General features: G+C 35.4%; 1 protein-coding gene across 2 annotated transcripts in view; it reads left to right on the top strand.

Annotated features, from left to right (window-relative positions):
• Window positions 1-26,525, top strand: part of mop (tyrosine-protein phosphatase non-receptor type protein myopic) — a 352,485-nt gene that overhangs the window by 11,811 nt on the left and 314,149 nt on the right. Inside the window, exons 2-3 of one of the 2 annotated variants that reach the window (XM_090413257.1) lie at window positions 12,339-12,413; window positions 19,374-19,501. In XM_090413257.1, the coding sequence (XP_090269383.1) occupies window positions 12,339-12,413; window positions 19,374-19,501 (203 nt within the window). Of the gene's footprint in view, window positions 1-12,338; window positions 12,414-19,373; window positions 19,502-26,525 lie in introns of those variants that run through there. The other variant, XM_090413258.1, reaches the window with a different exon arrangement.

The raw sequence follows: 26,525 nt of genomic DNA, 5'->3' as shown, positions 1-26,525 counted from the left end.
GAATTTAGAATCCTAAAATTGTATTCTGTAAGTTTTGTTCTTTCGTGTAGTGCAAGATTTGTTAAATGAGAAAGAGGAGTGCAGTGTATATTGTCATTAACAAAACTATGGAATGGATTTTGCAGGCAACGTGAGAAGTTGACTGATATATCGTACAAAGAGAGTAGATGCAAGAACAAAACTTTGTGGAACACTAGCATTAGTTTTAAAGTTTGAGGATAAAGATCCATCCACCATCAGAGTTAATGCGCACCTGAACTGAAGACTGCCAATCCAGCTGATTTATTAATTAAGAGGTTTTAGATAGTGCAGAAGTTGATATAATAGTTTTTTTTTCTCCTCATTACTTTGGAAAGAACTGAAATAAGTAAAATTGTGATACCTTGATGGTAAGGATTTGTTGCACTTAGGAATGGATTGGATGTAGGCTAATTTCTAGCCCACAGGACAGGTATCATTTGAATAGAAGAATGGTAGGAGAGCATTTACCTTTATCTATGCAAGAAATTGAAGGAAAAATAAGAACCAGGAGATTGACTTTTTTCTGTCAGTAACAGTGCAATGGTAGAACCATTGAAGTGCAGAAGAGAGATTGAAAAGCAAGGTTAAACAGAAGCTAGAGCCAACAGTTTTGCAAGAGTCTAGAAACCGCAAGATTTCTACTTCTGTACTTATCAAAATCAGTAATTGAACATGTTGATAATTTCATTGCAACTATTTTGAGTCTTAGTATAAAAGAGAAAAGGAAGATGGAGGTCTTGATAAAAGCACTTTGTGATTTGGTTGATTATTTCCTTTGCAGAACTAAGACTTAGATAAGAGATGAGAATATTGAAAGAAATGAATGCTCCCATTCCAGCATAAAAAGTTAGTGCTTCACTGGTGCATTCATATTTGGAACAAAAGACCAAAAATAACTGACTTAAGAAATAGGGCATAGAAATCATGAAGATTTGCTTTCTTTGGCACTCTCATAATGCAACACATCTTCCATAGCCCAATGTAATCATGCTCTTTAAGTATGTTAGCAAGGCTGAAAGAGGAAAACATAGATGATCCTTGAAATGTGCAGTAAGTATTGCTCCATGGGAGAAAACATCAACACTTAATTGTGGGGTTGTCTAGAGGTCAAAGAACATAGAGTATAGTTAGAAGTTCACCAGTGAGGAAAAGGCCAAGAGTGTTTAGGATTATCTGGTATTCTGCTAGGTCTGTGAATTTCTGTTGGAAACAAATGTTGCAGCATATCTACCTGCTAGATCATTGCAGTTGGAAAAGGAAAGTCAGTTGATGTTGCAAACATTAAAATCTCAAGAGAAGATTACTTTGCTATTAGGAAAGCTGCATCAGAAAAAACCTTATCCAGCATTATTGGTGACATAGAGAGAGAGCAAATAAATTTGATAAAATGAGGCTGAGAGATTTTTAGCCAAAGAGGAGAATTTAATTTGAAAACTTTCTTATAGGTGTGGAAGAGAGAGATAGCGTATACACAAATGCCACCTTAGTCAAATGGTATTTATCATACAAGAAGATTTTCTTGTAGGATAAATTGGAGATGCCCCATGTCAGAACAAATTAAAGATGTGAAATAAGAGAGAAACACAATCTGGACTAGCCTATCATAGAATCAGTGAAAGTTGTACACTATGACAGAAAACAAAAATTCTTTATGTGGAATCATAACTGTTTGGTCTGAAAATTCAAGAAAGAAAGAAATGCCACACTTACACCTACTCAGAACATTAAAAGCCAAAGCATAATCCTACATCGTCTGGTCATTGTTCATCAGAAATCATATGCACACACAAACCTTGGATATGATGCACATTGTTTTTAAACGTAGTAATACCTGCTAAGCACATGCCATCACTGATCCATTGTTAAACTCTGCTAGTAAAGTACACTACCACTACTACTTGCTCTCGCTTGGTGCTGCTTGCAGAATAATGGCAGTAGAATTATTCACCAGCTGACTGAGTCTCCAAAATTTATCATTACCATTAATTCAGCCCAGCATGCTATCTATCATCTGGTCTGCAGAATAGCTATTTTAACACGTTGACCGCCGTATGAATCAAATATGATTCACACTACATTTTTTCAATGCGTTGCTTGAATCATATTTGCTTTGCATAAAGGTTTTTCTTTCAGGCCATATAGTTCATCCATGATTCATATCTAAATGAAATGCTTATGGATAATGGAAATGTGGGGCCTGGTAAACAGGTTTATATAGTTAGTGCAGTAGAATTTCAACTACATGTTCAACAGGTGGCCTATTATAGAGGTTTTATTTTTACCTGATTTAGGCCACTTTCTAATGTCGAATAAAACAATAACAATGGTGCTAAATATTTATATATAATATATGTCATTATAAATGACAGTATTGACCAGAAAGTGACAGTTCTGGAATCCTATGGAATTGATAAAAAACTAATAGCTATATTAAAAGATGTTATCAGAATGCAGTTGCAGCAGTTAGAATAGGTGATGATTTGGGGAAATGGTTTAAAACAAGCAGAGGTACTAGACAGGGAGACCCAATATCACCAAGCATTTTCATCACACATTTAGAAAGAGCAATGGACAAATTGAAGGAAGATGCCAAAGGAATATCTGTACACGGAATGAGAATTAACAATCTGAGATTTGCAGATGACATTGTTATTAATGAAGAAGACGAAAGAGAACTACAAAAAACACTGAAACTGTTAAATGAGGAAGGGAAAATATTTGGACTTGTTATGAACTTGGAAAAAACAAAGACAATGGTATTTGGTGAGAAGAACATGAAACAAAAGATACAAGTGGATGGAACTGATATAGAAAATGTAGAACAATTCACATATTTGGGAAGTAAACTGACATATGACTTGGACTGTAAAAAAAAAGAAATAAAGATCAGGATTGCAAAAGGAAGAACAAATCTGAAAGCCATGGATAACATCTGGAAAAGTAAAGTGATCAGTCTGCAAACAAAACTAAGAGTACTGGAAACATGCATCTTCAGCGGTGTACTGTACGGATCTGAAACGTGGGTAATAAATAATCAAGAAAAAGAATTTTGGCATTTGAAAGAACTTGTTACAGGAAGATTCTAAGAATAGGATGGGTACAGAAAATCACCAATGAAGAGCTCTATCAGAAGATACAACCAAAATAGAATCTAATGCAGAAGATTATAAAACGGAAGCTGCAATTATTTGGGCACATCTTTAGAATGAGTGAGGACCGGAAGATAAAGACATTTATGTTTGGTATTTTGGAATGTTTAAACAGAAGAGGTGGACCATACAGAGAATGGATAGACGATATAAAAGACTGGTGTGGAATGGGTGTACAAAAACTGCGACACTGTGCACTGGACAAAGAATGGTAGAAGAAGATAGTGAAACGGGCATCAGACAAAAAAGATATAGAAGATTTTACTAGAGACTACATGGAGATATCCCTGAAAGTTGAGAGAATGTAGCATGTGGAATGCAAATCTGCTGTCAAGAAATTTGTTAAGTATATTGATACCAAATTAATATAAGATACAAGTAAGGTCTGGTTTTGACGCAATGATTATCTTGTTGTCGATAAGACAAAACGTGTTTATCAACAAGATAATCATGCCCATAGCAGATAATAATAAACTTAACTAAATTTTTTAGTTAAAATTATTAAGCCAATATTTTGCCTTGATCTTTCTTCTTTCTCATCTATCAGATGGTGGTTGAGTCCTCCCATGAAAAAAATCTTTGGCTCTTTCTTTGTCCAGTTCTGTCATCTCCCTGAAGCGCAATAATTGTGACCTTTCCTTCGAAGACTGTAACTAAGTTCCTTTTGGTCTGTCTCTTGATTGTCTTTCTATATTGATTATGTTCAAGGCTTTGTTTGGTAATCTCTTAGAGGATATTATCTGGAGATGTCCAAACCATCTTGATTGTTTATATCTACGATATCTTCTCTATGGTTTAATTTGTGTTTGACTTGCTCATTTCTTCTGTGTTTTGATTAGAGGGTGGTATTTATTTTTCTTAAGCATTTCATTTTGAATGTTCTGATTGAGGCTCCATATTTTGTAGAAGTATAATAGTTTTATAGAGTTTTGGTTTGAAGCTTTTTGAAATGCTATTACTTTTCCATATTTTGTTTAATATTTGTATTAGACCATCCTATGTTCTGTATTTTATTGTTTGTGTATTGTTTTTGTTTCTCTTTCTATATTTTACTGTTTTTGTATTCAAGGTTATGAATAATGCAACTGCCAAAGTATTAAATTGCTTTGTGTGTGTGTGTGTGCGTGATGTTCTATCGAGTCATTTTCAACTCCTGGTAATTCTATGAACATACACTCTCCATTTAGATCTGTCCCTGGCCATATCTTTCAGAATTTCCAAGTGCATTCCAGTTGCTTCTTTAACTCCATCTACCCATCTAATTCTTGGTCTTCCTCTTCTCCTGTTTCCATCAACTTTAGCGAGCACCATCTTCTTCTCTAGACTGTCATTTGCTCACATAATATGTCCAAAGTATGATAATTTTTGTTTCATGATCATAGCTTTCAGGGAGCAATCTGGCTTTATTCTGTCTATCACTGATTTATTGGTTTGCCTTGCAATACATGTCTCCAAACCCATAATTCAAATGCATCTTCTTTCTTTCACTCTTTCTCAGGGTCCAACTTTCACATCCATATAGTACCACAGGGAATACCATTGCTTTCACGATTCTAATTTTTGTTGTGAGACTAATATCTTTATCTTTAAAGATCTTGCTTAAATTTGTCATTGCTTTCTTTCCAAGTAATAATAATCTTCTAATTTCTTCAGTACAATAACCATCTTTATCAATTCGGCATCCTAGGAGCACAGACAGGTAACTTGAACAGGTCAATTGCTTTATCTGTCAAATATATGAATATCTAAGTTTATTGAAATTTTCTCAACTCTTCCTAGTTTCATTGTTTCTGTTTTGCTTTTTATTTTATTCCTATTTTTTTGTTTTTGATTTTCATTCCAAAAGTTTTGAATTTTTCATGTAAAATTTTTATTGTATGTGTATATTTACCGTGGTTGATATTTGTGCCATTTATTTGTGTACCTGGTTCTTCAGCTATGGTTTTACATATTTCTTTGAGGTAGGTAGTAAATAAATTTGGTGAGAGTGGACAACTTTGAATATGTCTGTTTTATTTGATTAAATTTGAGTTTCTTTGATACCTTTATAATAAATCCTAATAAAGGTTTGTATTTCAGAATCTAATGTCATAAATTTTAAGACACTTATTATTTTGTTCCTGTCGATGAAATCAAATGCCTTGTTTGAAGTTAACAAAACTGCAATATTATTATTAGAACGGGCAACTCCAAGGAGTCCTTAGACTCATCGAGAGAGGCCCTAACATCATGTCCAGAACAACTATTCAACATTCACACAGCCTTGAACTCATTTATAGTCATGGCACCCACAACAGACTCTGGCAGCTTGTTCCACTCATTCACCACTCTCCAAGTAAAAAGCCTAGCTCTAACACCCCTGCTAACCACACTCTTGCCAAGCTTCCATGGATGGCCCCTAGTCCTCCCACCACCAGTCCTGTTCTCAAAAATATCTTCTGAATTAATCTTATAGAAACCCTTCAGTAATTTGAATGTCTCAATCATATCACCTCTTTTCCGCCTATCAGCCAATTTTTGCAACCAACAAATCTCCAACCTGTTCTCATAAGGTTCATTCCATAGACCTGCTATCATCTTGGCAGGTATCGTCTCTGGATCCTCTCCACCTCCTCCCCATCAACAAGAAACCCTGGTGCCAAATCTGGGTACAATAGTCTAGATAGGGTCTTATCAAGGCTCGATACAGAGGAACAATAACCTGTTTGTCTCTGCTTGTCAAAGTATTTTTCAGCAACCAAGTGATTTGATGAGCTGATTTAGCCACTTTTGTGATGTGCCACCTAAACTTCAACTCCCTATCCACCAACATTCCCAAATCCCTGGCCTCATCAATCTCCTGGAGTACAACTCCACCAATGTGGTATACTGCTGCTAATCTTTTCACCCCAAAATGCATAACCTTACATTTTGCCACATTAAATTGACATCTATTCTCCTTAGCCCAGCCCTCCAAACTATCCAAATCATCCTGCAAAATTTTGACATCCTGTGCATTCATTGCTCTATCCAACTTTGCATCATCAGCAAACAAATGAACAGTTCCTCTCAGATCCTTTCCTATATCGTTAATGAACAAATTAAACAGTAGTGGTCCAAGAACAGAACCCTGCGGCACACCACTAGTCACAGGCCGTCTTTTGGACTCTACGCCTGAATAAACCACTCTCTGATATCTTTCCATCAACCACCCTCCTAGCCATCTCACCAACCCTACATCCATCCCCATATGCTGCAGTTTACTAATTAGAATTCCATGTGGTATCCTGTCAAAGGCCTTAGCAAGGTCCAGTAGGATCACTATAAACCCATTACCCTCATCTAGTTCAGCTGTCACTATGTTATAAAATGTGAGCAAGTTACTGAGGCATGAACTACCCTTCACAAAACCATGTTGTCCCCCATACAGTATCCCATTTTCATCTATCCATTCCTGTATTCTCCTCTTGACTATTTTCTCCAAGACCTTGACAACAATTCCTGATATGCTAATCGGTCGGTAATTTACATCATCAGTCTTGGAACCTCCTTTATGCAGTGGAACATTTTCCCCTCCTTCCACTCCCTCAGGACTAACCCAGACCTGCGATTCAAATTAAACAAAATGGTCAAGGGCACTGACAATTCTTCAGCCACTTCACATATGACACGAGCTGGTATACCATCCAATCGTACAGATGTATTGACATTGAGGTTTTGTAATAGACTGTTTTCCTCCACTTCATTCACCACAATTCCCATATAAACTGTTGGTTCCTTCATTCCTGCAATGTCACCACCTGGATGATATACTCTTGCAAAGCGCTCGCTCAGTAATTCCACTATATCAACCGATTTGATTACCTCCCTACCATCGGCATTCTTTAAAATCATTTTGCGATATACATTTTTTCTTTTACTTGCAACATATCGAAAAAACTGTTTGGGATTCTCTTTAGCCTGCATGGCTAATTTTCTTTCATAATCCGCTTTTGCTTTTCTTTCCACACTTGTTACCCTTCTGGCCTGTGCTTTATACCATTCATGTGCCTGCAGGTCACCTTTCTCTTTAAATTCCCTACACAGTTGTTTCTTTTTTTTTTTTTTTTGCAGATTAAGCTTGATGGTATTCATCCATTTAACCCCTACTTGATTTACTATTCGGACTTTGGGTATACAGTCAGCCATTGCCTCCTGCAAACACTCCTTAACTACCTCCCATGCAATACTATGCAATATATAGGTTGTATGTCCAGTAATTTTCAGTCAGGCTATTAACTGTAAAAATATGGTCTATAGTAGATCTCTTAGGTCTGACTTGGTCTTCTATTATTTCATTCATTAAAGGCTGAATTCTATTTTGTATGATGATGCAGGTGAAAATTTTGTTGCTGTGACTTAGCAATGTTATGGGTTATAATTTTCATACCTTAGTTTATCTTCTTCCTTTTTGTAAATCGGTATTATACCTATTTTCCAGTTATTTGGAATTTCACTGTATATAGTATTTTGTTAAATGTTCAAGCAGGAAATTGATGGCCTCCATATTTCCACAGTTGAGTAAGTAGCTTATCACACCTAGCGATTTTGATAAGTTCATTTGGTTTATTGCATTCAAAATTTCTCCTTTTATTAAAGATCATGTTTTTTCTCTTTCTCTCTCTTTATTTGTGTTTTTCCCATCTTCTTATTCTTCCCTCTGGAAAAGTATCTGGTAATATTATTTCCAAATTTCTTTTATCTCTTGACTTGTTCCAGTTTCAGTATTAATGAGCACAAAGATATACAGTATTTCCCCCCCCCCCCTTATCTGTGGGGAAAACGTTCCACGACACCGAACCCAATACATTCATACCTATGATAAAGTTTAATTTATAAATTAGGCAGGGTGCGAGACTGGCTACTTAAGTAGTGCAAGCTAAGGCAACTCAGAGATGGATGCCAAGGATTGTATTCTCATAAACTCTCAGATCAACTTATGAAACTTCCATAGTTTCTACAAATATTCGGCTTTGAAATAATGTTGGATCTAATATTCATTTTGCTGATGTAATTATAAATTGTTTATTTCTGGAATTTTTCATTTAATATTTTTGGACTGGGGTTGACCGTGGATAAGGGGAACTACGGTATACTCTATCTAAGCATATAGGCACACCAGTAGAACTTCCACTGAATGTAAAATGTAAAAGGAATCTTAAAGTCCTAGCTGGTGGTGCCTCTGTGGCATTTTATTGGGATCATCTTGCTCTGTTGAAGGTCTCAAAATGACTATCTCCCAGATTTTTGGGAATATTGGCCTAATAATTTCATAACTGAATAAGTTTATTATTATCCTTAGATATGTGTCCTATAAACAATATGAATACATGGTGAAAGCAGAAATACTTCATCTGTTGCCTGAAGATTGAGCAGTAATAAGTTTTACAGCAATATATATATTTGTACTTTACTGACATGGTTCATTTCCTAACAGCCAAAGTACTAGTATTCACTTTATTAATTATAATTGTCCATACTTTTGCAAGTATTATAGGCTGTAATTTTATTTTTTTAAAAAATATCACTCCCGTAAATTATGCATTTTTGGTCGTTTTGTAATAGAAATACAATTTTATTAATACAGACCAGTTTACAATAAAAACATTTATTCAAACTACCAGTTTTGCCAGCAAACTGTGGCTTTTTTCAAGGCATTATGGAGATATGAAAGTTAGTAAATGCAAATTAAAAGGAACCTAAAAAGGTTCCTTTTAATTGTAATTAGTAAATTAGTAACTTTTAAATTAGTAAATGCATTTACTAATTTTCATATCTCCGTAATGCCTTGAAAAAGCCAGACAGTTTGCTGGTGAAACTGGTAGGTTTGAATAAATGTTTTTATTGTAAACTGGTCTGTATTAATAAAATTGTATTTCAAATATCACTCCCATTATTTCTCACTCAAATAGGATTGCAAAACACAGTTCATTAGTGCTGTGTGAATAGTTGGAGGTTATAGTCTTTGGAGATTACTTGGTGGGGAAAGATGTTCCATAAAATAAAGGAAGGTTGAATTGAAAGGAAACTGATATAATGGGTTTGCATTGGATTGCAAAGAGAAGGGATGTTGATCAGCTTTTTCTCTAGAAAGATAAGAGGTAAAAGTCGACCCAAAAAAGAGGGAGATTTCATGTCTAAGGATCTGGGTAAATGCTGAATTGAAGGGGAAGTAAATTAAGATTTTTTTTGGGGGGGGGGGTGAGGTGTTGGAGTAGGAGAAAATAAGATAGGATTGTATTTTGGTAGCATTGAAAGTAATTAGATTATCCTCATCCAATTGAAATAATGACTATGATCAGTGTTTAAGGTAGTGACTGTAAAAAATCTTGATTCTTAGGTTATTTTAAAGATCATTGCAGGGTTTGTCAGATGGATTTGAGAAATTGAGTGTACCATTGTCATCAACACTAGTTAGAGAACTGAGAGGAGTTCATTTATCTATAAGAGAAGAGGATATGTCAGAGAGAGAGAGAACCTTGGTGACATTTCTGCGTAGGTGAAGAAATCTGAGGAGAGGATGCCATTAACTACAGTAATTGCCTACCAGGAATTTGGCAGCTAAGTTACAAATGGTGGAAGTCAGTCCATAGGACAACAGTTTGTGGATGGATGCATAGATGAACACAAAAAAATGCATCTGCAACCGTGACTGTGGTCAATCTGGTTTTTTTGGATCATGCATTGGGTACCACACATACAGGGGTGTGCCAGTAGTGTCTGGCACCTGTGTGCAAAACTTTAGTTGGCACCCCTATGCCCAGTAGCATGCCAGTAGTATCCAGCGCCTGTGTGCAAAACTTTAGTTGGTGCCCCTATCCCCCTTCCAATAAAAAAATCACTTTAAAAAAACATTTTTTTTTTTAAAAGTATTTCCTCCTCTTTGGCACCTTTACTATCCTGGTGCATGTGTGCGTTGCACATATGGCCAGCGTGCCATATGTGCAATGTGGATCATAGGATCTGGAAAAAAAACTACCATGCTCCATTACAGTAAATTTAAAAAAGAAAGACTGTTTTTGGAATCTGCAGCTGCCCTCAAAACTCCACTAAATTTAAATATATATGGATGCAAGAAACTTTCCAAGATTTGGGAAACATTAATCCTCAGAGATCCCAATTTACAACCTAGTCCTCTTATAAATGCCCATAGAGGGTGCTTCACCTAGATTGAATTCTAGTGTTATATCCACGTGTTTCATTTAGCACTGTGTTTTTGCCTTTGTGCGTGTGTTATTGTTTGCTCCCTAGATGTCTCTGTGACTGAGGCAAAATATTGGAAGAATTAAAATAGTTTTTAATCCTTTCTCAATGCTGTCATTACTCCATTTAAACCTCCAACATGATGAGGACTAGTTATAAAAAAAAATGCAGGGTAAAGCTCATAGATTTATTAGAAAATTAGATGTTCATATCTTTTACGTGTGGACAGACTTATGTGTTCGTCGAACATGTTGTTTATTATTTTAACGGTATAATAGAACACAGAAACTAAGTAAATAATTAATTTATTAACTTGATGCTGATATTTCGCTGGTATTATAACCAGCATCTTCAGAGCCTTCCTTCCTCCCTATTTGGCCACATGGCCCTGAGACATTGAAAACATTCTTAGCACATTTAAATAGCCAACATCCAAAAATCCACTTTACTATGGAACTGGAAGCCAACAACTGTCTGCCCTTCCTGGATACACTCATCACACGTCTCCCAGATGGTTCCTTAGAATTTTCAGTTTTCAGAAAACCCACACATACAGGCAGATACTTACACAAACAATCACACCATCATCCTTCTCAACAATATGGCATATTAAAAACGCTAACCCATAGAGCGAGAGCAATCTGTTCAAATGACAAGGCTCTTACTGCTGAACTCACTCACTTACGCCACACCTTCTTGGCCAACGGCTACAATCCACAAAAAATAAACAAAATACTAAACACTCCCAAGAAACCCCTCCCACCATCCACCACAGAGAACTACAACAAAACAGTCGCCATCCCCTACATTAAAGGCACATCCGAAAAGATCTCAAGAATTCTCAATAAACATAAACTACGCACTACATTCAGACCATATAGCAAATTAGCCACCCTCATCCGCTCACCCAAGGACAGCATTCCTCCTTTATCACATCCAGGAGTCTACCAAGTACCCTGCTCATGCAATCAAGCCTACTACGGTCAAACAGGAAGAACTGTGAATATCCGCATCAGCGAACATAAACGATACGTCCGGAAATATCATTATGGGAAGTCGGGCCTAGCAGACCATGCTCTGGATACCCCTGCACACAGGATCAACTGGAAAAACACAAAAGTACTACACAGAAACCCATATAAATCAGAGAGATTGTTCTTAGAGGCGACAGAAGCCCTAAAACATACTCCAAATCTAGCGGTTTTTTTTTTTTTTTTTTTTTTTTTCAGATAGAGGGCGCCAAAATCAGGACTCTAGTCTTTGTATTGCTGCTACAATTTCAAGTACACCATGTTGTTTTAGTCTTGCGTATTGTGACAAATAGTGTTTTTGTGCTCTGAAGATGTTGGTTATAATACCAGCGAAATATCAGCATCAAGTTAATAAATTAATTATTTACTTAGTTTCTGTGTTCTATTATACCGTTAAAATAATAAACAACATGTTCATATCTTTTATTTGTGTGTTCTCTACTGTCTTTCCTGACAATGCTATCAGCTAATTGATGGCAAAACAAAATCAAAGTTTGTCTATTTTTTCTGAATATAGGCTTGCTTTCCATGTTCTTGGTGTGGATTCCAGATGAGTATGAAATAGCATAGAGATGATATAGGATAGTAGTAGTTCTGAAGCACAACTTTTGAGCTCCAGAGTTAACTTTTAATATCCATATTTAACTTAACATCCATCCTGAGCTATTTTGAATGTGAACACTTCTTTCAGAGAGAGGTCTGAAAGAGGTATCAAAATGTCTGTGAAATTCAGGATATATCATAATTTTATCTTGTTATAATTGTGCTACATAAGATGTGATTATTATTGAATCGTTATTTTTCATCTTTACTTTCTTATATATATATATATAAGAAAGTAAAGATATATATATATATATATATATATATATCAAGATTCTAATCTGTCATTTTAATTGATATAATTGTATTTTAGTACATACGTGAACACTACCATGAAGATCCTGAATTGTACAATAAAGAAGTGAAGGAATTAGAAGCCTTAAGACAGGTAATGTTGTATGTGTGTATTAATAATATTATTTATGTTGTCTAAAACAATGATATTATATTAGCATAAATGTCAGACTCCCAGTATGGGATCTATTTTGGACTCCAAATTTTCGCCCATTCTCTCAGTACATATCCCCCCCCCCTTTTTTTTTCCCCATCTCATTTTTCCATGCATTGGGAAACTGAGGTTTCTCAGTTGATAGTGCTAGGTTTCTGTTTTTAGCTTTTTTTCAATAGCAGTGTTTGGATATCTTGATAGTTTCTTGCAGCTCTTTTGGTCTTTTGTATAAACAGTAAAGGAAGATGGAGTTCTGGATAGGATCCTTGATTCTTTGCTTGCACAGCTTTGATACACCTTGAAGAACCAAGGCTTAAATAGAAGAGAATTTAGAGTGGAATGGAGAATAGATGTTTCCATACTAGTATTTCCATATTCACTGAATGTATTGATATTCAGTGAATATGTTTACATGAAATAAACAAATGTATTGATATTCACTGAATGTCAATACATTCAGTGAATATGTTTAGGTTGGAAAACTGGAAACAATACTCCAAAGGAATGAGGTAGAGGTCACAAAGATCATCTCCTTTGATATTCTTATAATATCATAAAAGCTGTGGAGGAACATGCATGCAACCACTTTCACTTGGATGAAAGTGGCTATGTCATGTTCCTCCATGGGGCCAGATTATGGTCTGAATTACCTATAGCACAAAATATCCACAGTATACTTAGGAGTTATTAGTGAGAAAGAGATCCAGGAGATGGATAAGGTTATTTTATTTGAGTAAGCATGTGAACAATATGTAAGAACATTGGTTATAGCAAATGTCTTAGCAATGTCTTAGCATCTCTACCAGCGCAGTTGGAAGAGAAAAGTTAGTTGCTGTTATCAACATCAAAGTCCCCCAGGAAGACATGCACTGTTATGAAAGTGGATTGAAGAAACTTAATATTTAAAGAAAGGAAATTAAATGTTTGAGATGGTATGGTTAGTAATAGGAGAATGATAGAGATAACATTAATTTGATAGAATGAGGCACGGAGAGATTTTTAACCAAAGGAGGTCAAAAATGAGAGGGATTCTAAGTTGGTTATCCTGTGATGTGTTTTGTCAGAACAAAAATGCACAGAAGCTGCTTTTGAAATGAGTCAAAGTGTGCATACTTGGGAAAGCTGAGATGAGCAGTGTTTAAAGAAGTTATGATTTGAGTTTCTGTCAAGGAAAAGTAGGTGAAGTTTTGCATACTGGAAATGGAAATGAACATTACTGAGATTAAAATGGAGACCATATATATATATATATGGTCATATATATATACGGGAATTGTGGTTAATGAAGTGGAGGTGAGTAGTCTATTGCATAACCTCAATGTCAATACATCTGTGGGATTGGATGGTATACCAGCTCGTGTTGTACGAGAAGCAGCTAAAGAATTGTCAGTACCCTTGACCATTTTGTTTAATTTGAGTCTCGGGTCTGGGTTAGTCCCGAGTGTGGTAAGAAAAGCAAAAAAGGATTACGAAAGAACATTGGCCATGCAGGCTAAAGAGAATCCTAAACAGTTTTTTAGATATGTAGCAAGTAAAAGGAAAAATGTACATGGCAGATTGATTTTAAAGAATGCCGATGGTAGGGAGGTAACTGAATCAGTTGAGATAGTTGAGTTACTGAGTGAGCACTTTGCAAAAGTATATCATCAAGGTGGTGACATTGCAGAAACGAATAAACCAGTAGATTATACGGGAATTGTGGTTAATGAAGTGGAGGTGAGTAGTCTATTGCATAACCTCAATGTCAATACATCTGTGGGATTGGATGGTATACCAGCTAGTGTTGTACGAGAAGCAGCTAAAGAATTGTCAGTACCCTTGACCATTTTGTTTAATTTGAGTCTCAGGTCTGGGTTAGTCCCGAGCGGGTGGAAAGAGGGGAAAATAGTTCCACTGCATAAAGGTGGTTCCAAGACTGCTGTTGTAAATTACCGACCGATTAGCATATCAGGAATCATTGTAAAGGTCTTAGAGAAAATAGTCAAAAGGAAAATACAAGATTGGATTGAATAAAATGGGATACTGTATCGGGGACAGCATGGTTTTGTGAAGGGTAGGTCATGCCTCAGTAACTTGCTCACGTATTATAACACAGTGACGGCTGAACTGGATAAGGGTAATGGGTTTACGGTGATTCTACTGGACCTTGCCAGCCAAGGCCTTTGACAGGATTCCACATGGAATTCTAATCAGTAAATTGCAGCATATGGGAATGGACATAGGGTTGGTGAGATGGATAGGAGGGTGGTTGACGGAGAGATATCAGAGAGTGGTTTACTCGGGAGTAGAGTCCACAACACGGCCTGTGACTAGTGGTGTGCCACAAGGATCTGTTCTTGGACCAATGCTGTTTAATTTGTTCATAAATGATATAGGAAATGATCTGAGAGGAACAGTTCATTTGTTTGCGGATGATGCGAAGTTGGGTAGGGCAATAGTGAATGCAGATGACGTCAAAATTTTGCAGGATGATTTGGATAGATTGGAGGTCTGGGCTAAGGAGAATGGATGTCAGTTTAATGTGGCAAAATGTAAGGTTATGCATTTTGGGGTGAAAAGATTGGAGGCAGTTTACTGCATTGGTGGAACCCTGCTCCAGGAAATTGATGAGGCACGAGATTTAGGAGTGTTGGTGGATAGGGAATTGAAATTTAGGGGACACGTTGCAAAAGTGACCAAAACAGCTCATCAAATCACTTGGTTGCTGAAGAATACGTTGACAAGCAGAGACAAGCAGGTTATTGTTCCTCTCTATCGAGCCTTGATAAGACCCCATCTAGACTACTGTGCTCAGATTTGGTCACCTAGGTTTCTTCTTGATGGGGAGGATGTGGAGAGGATCCAGAGGCGAGTGACCAAGATGATAGCAGGTCTGTGGAATGAACCGTATGAGAACAGGTTGAGGATTTGTGGGTTGCAAAAATTGGTTGATAGGCGGAGGAGGGGAGATATGATTGAGACATTCAAATTACTGAAGGGTTTCTATAAAATTAATTCAGAAGATATTTTTGAGAACAGGGCTGGTTGTGGGAGGACTAGGGGACATCCATGGAAACTGGGCAAAAGTGTGGTTAGTAAAGGTGTTAGAGCTGGGTTCTTTACTTTTAGAGTAGTGAATGAGTGGAATGCGCTCCCTGAGTCTGTAGTGGATGCTGTGACAGTGAATGAGTTTAAGGCGAGGTATGATAGATACTGTATGAATGTCAGATAGTTGTGATGAATATGATTTGGGGCCTCCCTCGATGAGTCTAATGACTCCCTGGAGTTGCCCGTAATAATAGTAATAATAATAGTAATATATATTTGTGAAGTGGATTTGGAAGGGTCTGTGAGGTTTACTGTTGAGATGAGCCAAGCACACACCTTATGCAGTGCTTGAGTTCTGGTGTCCACGGTTTGCTATTAGTAGCACAAATTTTTGCACAGTATTCCTCTTGTATAGTATGTGGAGTTATTATTCACAACTATTACGAGTCCAGATCTACTTGTTGTCATAAGCCACTTTTTACCAGCTGTAGAAAGTATGTTTCATCTTTCCATGTGTTCATGGGCTTGAAGTGGTTGTACTTGTATAATTTTTCTAGGATCAAATTTACATTTATTTATTTATTATTATTTATTATTTTTTTTTTGGCAAGCTATCTATTATCATCATTCAGTCTTGCTGTTCTGGGAAGTTGAGGACAATAATGTTATTTTTATTTAATTGTGCTGTGAACTTTCAACGCAATGAGATTACAAAGCTTGCTAATATTTCATTAGTAGGTATGTTATTGTTGAGGTGCTGATTGCGAATCATAGTTTTTTTTTTTCTGTAGAATCAGTTTTAAGAGAAGAGAAGAGAGACGCCTTATCACAAGTAATAAGGTACTGTTCCAGCTGCTTGCTGAAGTATATGATCTGTTCTGAAAGGAGATACAGAGCTATGTCTAAAAGTAATGAGTGAAATTTCTGAATTTGAAAATTCATGTCTTATCCATTTGATGCTGAACAAGCAACATATGCTATTGTTTGGTAAATCCTCCATAATTAAAAAAAAAGTACATGAATTGTATTTATACAGTTCAAAAAAAAAATATAATAATAAAAAAACGGTATTGATATAACCCCCTTCAGTACATGCAGTGTCCAAGTTCCGTACTTTTTAAAAAAATTTTTTTAGCCATACCGTATAAAATACAGGTATCCCTTGCTTAATGTGGATTTGCAACAATCCCTTTATATACGCAGCAAGAGTTTTAATTGATGCACCTTTAAATTTACCACGCAAATACATACAAGCTTCGAGGAGTGTTTCCTGGCCAAGAAAAAGAAAGTCGTGAGCATGATGATGTCATTCCTCCCACACACCCGGGCTCCCAGAGCCAGGCAGTTACTTAGCTTTCAAAGCTCTTTTGCTTTTAGCTAACGCACCTGGTCAACCAAATTCTCTTGATGATCTGTGTGAGAATGTGAACGTTTTATTTTTTCCACCAAATACGACATCATTGCTACAACCCATGGACATGGGTCATTGCAACTTTCAAAGCCTATTTTCTTAAGGCATTCTCAAAGTCAGTAGAAACAACAACGGGAGAAAATGCAATTACGCTCCAAGAATTTTGGAAAAATTTTAACATTAAACATGCAATTGAAAACATTCATGACTTGTGGGAACTAGAAGACAAGTGTCTTCTAGCTGCATGAAAGCTGTTTATCAAAACCTTTTGCCAGAATGCACTGATGACTTATGTGGTTTTCAGAATCCTGTGGAGAACGAAATTAAAGAAATCATTGCAGTTGGTGACGACCTTGGTTTTGATGGTGTTGATTCAGAAGATGTTAAAGAATTATTGGATTCAAATTCAAAAGATTTCAGTGACAGCGATCTTCTTGAAATTTGCTGTCAAGAAGTTGAGAAAACTATGTTGTTCATAGTTTTCTCAACTATGAACAACAATGCACATATGAAGACAACGAACAAATGGAATGCGAAAATGAGGTTGCAAAGGAGATAATAATCACAGAACTGGATGGAATATTTTGCAGTTTAGAATCGCTTAAGCAGCAAGTATTGGATATGAATTCAGATGTTAATCGAAAAATGCTTGTTTGCTGAGGTCTAGAGAGTCATTTTGCTTGTTATCATAGAATTTATGCTGATAAGAAAAAACTAAAACTGTTCAAAACGACTCTTGATAACTTTTTTATAAAAAATTGCAGTAACTAATATAGGTATAAGCATTTATTAAACATTTACTTTGCATTCATTTTTTTATCTTTCCTAAAAGAGTACCATATGAAATGAATTATTAATACAGTAATCGATCATGGATGAATTGTAATTTTTACCATTGATTATTATATTTGATTAATGCGATTTTGATATACACGGCAACATCGAGGGATTAATTAATTGCATTAATCAAGAGATACCTGTACAAAAGTAATATTTTTATAATTTAGAATCAGGCAATTTTAAGTCATTTATTCAGTCTTTTTTTTATCTGATTTCTAGTAATTATTTTAAGTAATAAAATATCATTTTATATAAGGGGGACCAGAAAGTAATCAGTTATTTTTAATAGGTCATTTTTAGCCAATTATTTTTTCTTAAATAACACATAAATTATTAAATTTGATTTTTATTTAAATATTAGCATTACTTTTCTATTTAAAAAAATCTGTTTTTTTTTTTTTTAAATTTTAGATTCTTTTTTTTTTTTTTTTAATATGGCGGACTTTAAAGTTGAAGAGCACCATTTACATCATTGTATGCTGTTTTTGTTTCACCAAGGAAAGAATACTACCAAGGCTACCAAAATCATTTGCTCAACTTATGGAGACATATTGAAGGTTAACAAATGTCAGCGATGGTTTAGGAGATTTGCAGAAAAAAATTTTGATCTCTCTGATCGTCCTCGATCTGGAAGACCTCTTACTCTAGATGACGATGCTCTTATGAGTCTCGTTGAATCAGATCCAAAACAAACCATACAAGAATTAGCAGAGAAACTTAATTCATCATGATCAACTGTCCAAGAGCACTTGCATAAGAGTGGCAAGGTTCTTAAACAGGGTGTATGGGTACCGCATGAACTCTCAGAAAACAATAAAGCACAGAGACAGGTGATTTGTAATTCATTGTTGACCAGACAACAAAATTACCCCTTTTTGGAATGAGTTGTAACTGGTGACGAAAAATGGGTGCTGTATAAGAATATTAAACCAAAAAATGGTGGCTTTCTCCAAATCAAACTCCAATTCCAATACCTAAAGATGGACTTCATCCACAAAAGGTTCTGTTGTGCGTTTGGTGGGATATTCATGGAATTATTCATTACAAACTCCTGGAACAAGTAAGACTATCACAGCAGCCATCTACTGTGAACAATTACAGCGACTACATCAAGCATTGTTAATCAAATGTCCTGTGCTTGTCAATCGAAAAGGGGTAATTTTGCAGCAAGATAATGCAAAACCACATTCTGCAAGAATGACTCAAGAAAAAATTAGGCAGTTAGGATGGGAACTTCTACCACATCCTCCATATTCGCCAGATATTGCCCCTAGTGACTATCACTTATTCTAGTCCTTAGAACACAGCATAAGAAATAAAACCTTCCGTTCACAAGATGATGATGTCCAAAGGAGTTTGATATCATTTTTTGCCTCAAGAAAAAACTTTTTTCAAAAAAGGAATTCTAAACTTAGTAGATCGTTGGAATAAGGTTATAATTAGCAATGGCGATTATATAATTGAATAATGTTAATTTGTTCTTTCATAAAATTTATATTAAAAATATAGTTCATAAAATTGATTGCTTTCCGGTCCCCCTTATATATTGCATGATTCATTAATGTTTGAATTTAATTGAACATTTGCTGGAACTTTATTTTAAAAAAGTTCATTATTTTCAGTCTGCATGCAAGGTGCCACGTGATTTTTCAGGATGTAGTACATTAAAGCGTTACTTTTCTCAACTTCACTGCCTTCAAGGAAGGTTTCCAATGACAGATGAAGGACCAGCATGCGTTGCTTTTATGTGGTAGGTGATACGTTTCTTATAATTGAAAATAAATTTAGAAACTTAACAATCAGTTAGGTCAATGGCAAGGTATTGAGGTGAAATATAAAAAATAGTTGCCCCCACCAGAAAAGAGAAATCTTATTCTCCTTTACATCATAGTATTTCAGAGAAAATCTGAAATACTATGTAGATTTGGAGATCACTTTGAGATATGATTTGTTATTTTTAATTTTAATAGAGCCTGCATAAGCAAAATTGTCCCCTCTGTTTTGAGATGGCAGAATGCATGATAACTGACTTTCAGAAAATTCTTATTGTTTGTCTAACAACTGTATGTGAAAGAAGGGTGGGTGGGAAACCATAGCAGAAAATATGGAATGACTGACCGACTTGTCAAAGATAAGGGACTAAAGTATATATAATGCCAGTGCTAAAAATAGGAGACACAATACTCACTTCTGGTAAGTGTGACTGTGGCAGAAAATAGGTTATTATAGAACACTACCTTTTTAAAAAGAACTTTAAGGTTAAATTGTCATGTCTCCTACCCAGTGGTTGTTGAGTTTATGTCAAGTTGAATTGATATCGAAAAGGTGAAATGTTGAATCTATTCAGAAGTAGACTGGTGGTATTGCACGGCATAAGATTGTACTGTTGAGGCTTTGAAAAAAATGAGATAAATTTCAAAGATAAATTCAAATTTATACTGTTTTTCATATGTGAGGTTAATTGAGATATCTACATGAGTCAGTGTATACCTTATGCTTTTCATCTGTACTGCACAACTACCGAAGTTGGAATAATAGCATGGGTATTTTCAGATTGACATGGTAGAACTCGTTGATATCTCCAGAAAACATGATAAAATTTGCAAGGCAGCCACTGGAACAAACTAACACAATCAATATAATTCAAGATAGGTAATACCATCAACATAAGTATCAATGGAAAAGAAGTGAAATTAAGTGTATTTATTCAGCAAATGTTAGAGCTACTGTTTTGCACTCAAGATACATGTACACAAAGTAATTATGTGATAGCACCCTCATACTAAGAAAATTGACTTCATAATTATGTTGTATTATCTGCTATAATCAGAAGCATGTAATTCTCTATTATAATGTTTGAGGTTTTTTTTTTCACCTGGAAACTGGTTTTTCTTCAGGCAAACTGGCCCCATGAACACTCACAGATTTACAGCCATGAATACTTACGACAATATGTGGAAGAGATAGGGTCCTTACCACATGTTGTTAACACACTCAGTTAACCATGAATCACATCATGGTAGTCAACCTCCTGGATAGCAGATGGCACTTGAATGGGATTGGGAGTGTTTAAGAGTATTCCATTTGAAATGTTTGTTTCTCTTTTTCAGTTCTTATCAATCATTGGCTATAAATTCCCAAAGATACATCAATTTAATCACTAGTCCAAGTGTCATTTATTAGGTAGAAAGCAAAAGAATATGTACATATGTATCAAGTACTCCAGAACAGTTTGAAGATTTTATTTCAGCTTGTGTAACAACGTCAAATCCTTTATAAATTTTTAAGTTTTTTTTTTTTTTTTTTATCTAACTCAAAGAAAATTAAAAATTTTCTTTGAGTTGGATAACCAGGAAAAAACCTGCACATAACCTTTATGGCATGAGGAGAACCAATTGGCGCTTCTGATCTAATGTTCAGTTCTCACCTTCTCGTGGTGCACCTGCTAATAATATTATTTTCTACCCAAATACTGAAAGATGGTCTAGCAATTTGGGACTTGGCCAACCATGTTGTACTCTATATTTGGCTTAAATGAAAAGCTAAATGATGATAATGGAATGTTATGACAGCTGAGATATCACCTGGTTCGACAAGGCCTTACTATTTTTGATGGAAAACCACGGTAAACATTGAAAAGGCAGCCACTGGAACAAACTAACACAGTCAGCATAATTCAAGATAGGTAGTACCATCAACCTAAGTATCAGTGGAAAAGAAGCGAAACAGCAGTAGAATTACAAAAGTAACATATTGACATAATTGGTGTTTTGTTGTGTTTTATGCAGACAGTAGTCATCAGGAAAAGGAAGGAGTACTATGATATTCAACATTGAACACAAAGATAAAAACTTCTTAAATGTCAACTAATCTTAAGTAAAGCTATGTGAGCAAATTCAAAATGGGTGGCTGGACTATTTGGATGTATTCTAAGAAAGAAATGGGGGAATTTTTTGGATCATTAGAGAAGGGATATAGAGAAAAGGGAGAGCTGGTTCCTATTAGAGATCTAAATAGCAGCATAGGAAAGGGATACCAAACACAGAAATGTTTCAGGAAAATTTGGAGAGAAGAACAAAACAAATAATAATGGTAAGTATCTGCTGTAAAATTTCTCCACGTGCAAATTTACATTGAAAAAAGACATACTCTGGTATTGTTGATAGTGATACCTACATGCTGGTTCAGAACTAAAGAGTGAACAGGGGATTTGAAAGAATGATCACCCCTTTGAAATATTTTTTCATCTAAACAAAGAAAAATGCGTAAGAAACTTCTAAAATGGGATTAAAGTTGATTAGCTTTTATAGGTAAACTGTAGAGAAGAGAAGAGAGAAGAGGCTAGGAATAAGAAAAGTCTCATTGACTATGTTATTGTTGATAGTGATGTTTTCTCCCTGGTGCAGGACACCAGAGTGTACAGAGGATTTGAAATTGGAAGTGATCACTATTTAGTCTTGAGCAGGATAAAATTGAATTTCATATTGAAAAGAATAACATGTAAGAAAGTTTTAAAGCGAATAAAAGTTGAGCAGCTCTCAGATGTGAACTGTATACTAAAATACAGAAATATTATTGAAAAGAAAATGAAAGAGTTTGAGAACAGGAATCAAACCTTGGAGATTCAGTGGCAAACTCTGAAGAAAACATTGATTGATTCTGCCAGAGAGGCATGTGGTGAGGTTGTCTGCAAGGATAAAAAAATCAGAACTCCCTGGTGGACACAGGAAGTTAAAGAGGCAGTGAAGGAAAAGAAGAAAGCATATCAAAAGTTCCTGGCAAATAAGTCAGCTTTTATTCTTACAGAATACAGAGACAAATGCAAGAATGATAAACACTGTGTAAAACTAGCTAAACAAAAGTCATGGGAGGACTTTGGCAAGAATATAGAAAATAAATATCAAGAAGGTGGTAAAATATTCTGGAGGTTGGCGAAGAAGCTTAGGAATGGAGGAAAGAGTGCTGTAAAAGGAGTTAGAGATGATAAAGGTGAAATGAAAACAGGAGAAAAAGATATCCTTGAAGTATGGAGTAATTACTTTGAAAAACTGCTAAATGAAACAAGCAGTGATGACAGCACAGTGGTAAAAAACACTGACCAGGCATGCAGTCAGGAATACATATCCATACTTGAAGTAGAAAAAGCCATCAAAGGCTTGAAATGTGGAAAGGCAGCAGGAGTAGATGATATTCGACCAGAAATGCTGAAGTATGGTGGTATAAGAGTCTTACAGTGGCTGCACTGCATAGTTCAGAAAGCCTGGACAGAGGGACGAATTCCCGATGATTGGAGTAAAGCTCTCATAGTACCCATATATAAAAATGGAAATAAGACTGAATGTGAGAATTACAGAGGTATTTCCCTACTGAGTGTTCCTGGCAAGATCTATGCAAGTATACTTGAGAAACTGTTGAGAAGAATTGTGGAAGAAAAGCTTGGTGAAGAACAAGCTGCATTCAGGCCAAATAGAGGCTGTCAGGATCAGATCTTCACTTTACGACAAATAGTCGAGAAAGCATGGGAATATAACAAAGATCTGTATTTAAGTTTTGTCGATTTGGAAAAGGCATATGACAAGGTGCCAAGAGAGAAGCTATTCAATACGCTGCAGTTATATGGTGTCAATGGGGCATTATATCAAGCAATACTTAGTCTTTATTTGAGTTGTGAGTCAGCAGTTAGAATTGAAGGAAGTTCAGGAAGATGGTTTAATGTTAAATCTGGTGTGAGACAAGGATGTACATTATCCCCTCTGTTATTCATTATCTATATGGATCACATTATGAAGGAATGTAGTATTAAACCTGATATCAAAATTGGAGATGTTAATGTCAGCTCTTTGCTTTATGCAGATGATGTTATACTTCTAAATAAATCCGCTACAAGTCTGCAAGATTCTCTGACTAAATTGAATAGCTGTTGTAATAGATATGGTATGAAAGTCAGCAATAAAAAGACAAAGACAATGAAAATAGGCAGAATCATTGAAAATGTCAACTGTGTTGTGAATGGAGAACCTGTGGAACAAGTAAAACATTTCAGCTACTTAGGCACAATTTTTACTGAAGATGGTAAACGAAATATAGAAATAGACAACAGAATCAGCAAAGCTGGTATCGTGGGAAGTCAATTGAATAAATTCATATGGAATAAGAGAGAAATTAGTCGGAACACTAAATTAGCTGTATACAAGACTGTGTTCAAACCAATTTTAACTTATGGATCTGAGAGCTGGGTCAGAAGTAAAACACTTGACCAAAGACTAGAGACCGCAGATATGAGAGTCCTGAGAAAGATTAGAGGCGTGAACAGATGGCATCAATGGCAATATCATATTAAAAATGAGGATATTAGGAAAGAACTTGACATTGTCAGCATCCAGGAATGCATTAGCAGAGCTAATCTCAGATGGTATGGTCACTTAAATAGAATGGGAGAGGAAAGATTAGCAAAACAAGTGTTCTCTGCCAGGTTGGCAGGAAAACGACCCAGAGGAAGACCAAGATATAGGTGGATTGATACGGTACAAAGTGCCTTAGATGATAGAAATATAAGATCTGATAATGTTGGAGTCTTGACAAGTAACAGACTGATTTGGAGGAAAATTGTAGATAGGAAGTTAGTAATGATGTAATTTTTTCATGTAGTACTGTCATATCCTGTACACCCCTTGAGGGTACATGGCAGGAATTTGATGATGATGATGAGGTAAACTGTAGACTCAAATATACAAATGTTATTCAAGAGGGAAAAAAAAAAGTTAAAAGAACCAAACTTTGGAGGTTCATTAGCATAATCTGAAGAAATGACATAATCCTTGATTATTTCAACAAGCGATGCATGTAATGAAATTGCTTGTGGGGGATGAAAAAAAAATTTTGGATTTGAAGCCAGCAATCTTGGAAAAGAAGAAATCATATCAAAAGTTATTTTTGTCAATTACAGGAGTCCTTGCTTTATACAAATTTGACAGAGGATCAAATTTCAGTTACCATGGTATATTAACTATGAATAATTGCACAAAGTACAAACTTCACTGCATGATCAGTGACCAATCACATCACTTCTTTCAGTCTGTTGGTAATTGGTCCCTGTGCATCTTTAAGCATCGTATGAAAGCATCACCACCATTTATTCGGCTTGCAAATAGATCATATAGATCAGACTGCTTTCAATCATATTTTTGCCCAGCAGTTTGATGATGCTCCATGTCATCCAAAAAGTGGGTGACATGGATTCTATTGGGGACTTGAATAAAAATGTTGAAATTTGCTTTTTTACCATTAAACACAACTTCGTTAATTCAGCCAGTGGATCAAGGAGCTATTCAACTTTTAGTCTTTTATCTTAGACGGACTTTCAGACACATGACATTGAAACTGCAAAGAATAAAATGTTGGAAGCTGATCCAAACTTAGAAAGGAATATGACAATTTGCCAAGGCATAGAAAAAATATTCACTTCGTATATGAGAAGAAGGCAAGTCTGTTTTCAAGCTATTGTCGATAAGTTTTTTACAAAAAAAAAAACAACTTAAATTCTCAATGTTTCTTATGTTTTAAATGATAGTGTACTAAATAAATATTAGTTTACCTATATTTTTCATTTCCCTATACATTTATAACTGGCAGTAAGAGAGCTTTTAATGTTTTGACAATTTTTTAAAGGTCATGGAACAATTGCAATTTTTTCCCATTGATTATTAAGATTGCCTTGCACAGTCATTTTTATTGTCCTGCACTACCATACAAATTGAGAACTGCCTGTATTCAAAAAGCTTAGAAATAGAGGAACAATTAATTTGAAAAATTATAACGTTAGATAAGCAGTTAATGGAAGAGTGGGGAAAATATTTAAGAAAAATGTAATCAGAAGCATATCGATACTTGAGGTAGAAAGAGTCATCAGAAACATGAAATGTTGAAAGTTGGAGAAGATGATATTTAATCAGAAATACCAAACACTGGGATCATTTTATAGTGACTGCACTGCATAATTCAGAAAGCAAAATTACAAGTGATTGGAGTAGATATTTCATAGTTACTATGTACATATTGTACATATTGCAAGCAGTACTGGAGAATACCAAGGAAAAATGGTGTAGAAGAAACTTGAAGAATTGGGCCAAATAACAGTGGTCAAAGGTAGATTTTCAGTTTAGGTGAAATTGACCAGAAGTTATGGAAATATAATGTAGATCTTAAAAAAAAATCAGCTAAACAAGTCTTGGGAAGACTTCAGTAAGAATATAGAAAATACATATCAGAAAGTGGCAGAATGCCATGTTGGCTATTGAAAAAGCTTAAAAATGGAAGACAGTATTGTTAACAAGGGATCAGAGATGAACACAGTGATATGAAAACTGAAGATAAAGATATCCTAGTAGTTGTAAATAATTACTTTGAAAGATTATTAAATGAAACAAGAAATGACAGAATGGTGGCAGAAAATATTCAAGCGGAAGAATGTAATCACATAATAACAATACATGCAGCCATCAAAATCAATATATATAGGGTAGTTCAAAATTCCATGTACAAACTTTGAGGGGAGGTAGAGAATATCAAAATCAACCATATTCACATAGGAAAGCATGACCGGAAACGCCACCCGAAAGTAATAAGTGGTGCTGTTCACCAGCGCTCCAGGTGAGCAGTTGGGGCTTCCTCATTCAAGCTTTCAATGTCGTATGAAGAACATGTGTAGTTTTATGAACGCTGAGATGGCAGACATGTACCTCGTTTACCATATTATGTATCCAACTACTATTGAA

This window comes from Typopeltis vanoorti, chromosome 2 (genome assembly GCF_054136105.1).
Source record: "Typopeltis vanoorti isolate ZY-2024b chromosome 2, IOZ_Tvanoo_1.0, whole genome shotgun sequence".
Lineage (NCBI taxonomy): Eukaryota > Metazoa > Arthropoda > Arachnida > Uropygi > Thelyphonidae > Typopeltis > Typopeltis vanoorti.
Note: the sequence above shows the minus strand (reverse complement) of the source record. Positions and strands in the feature narration are given on the sequence as shown.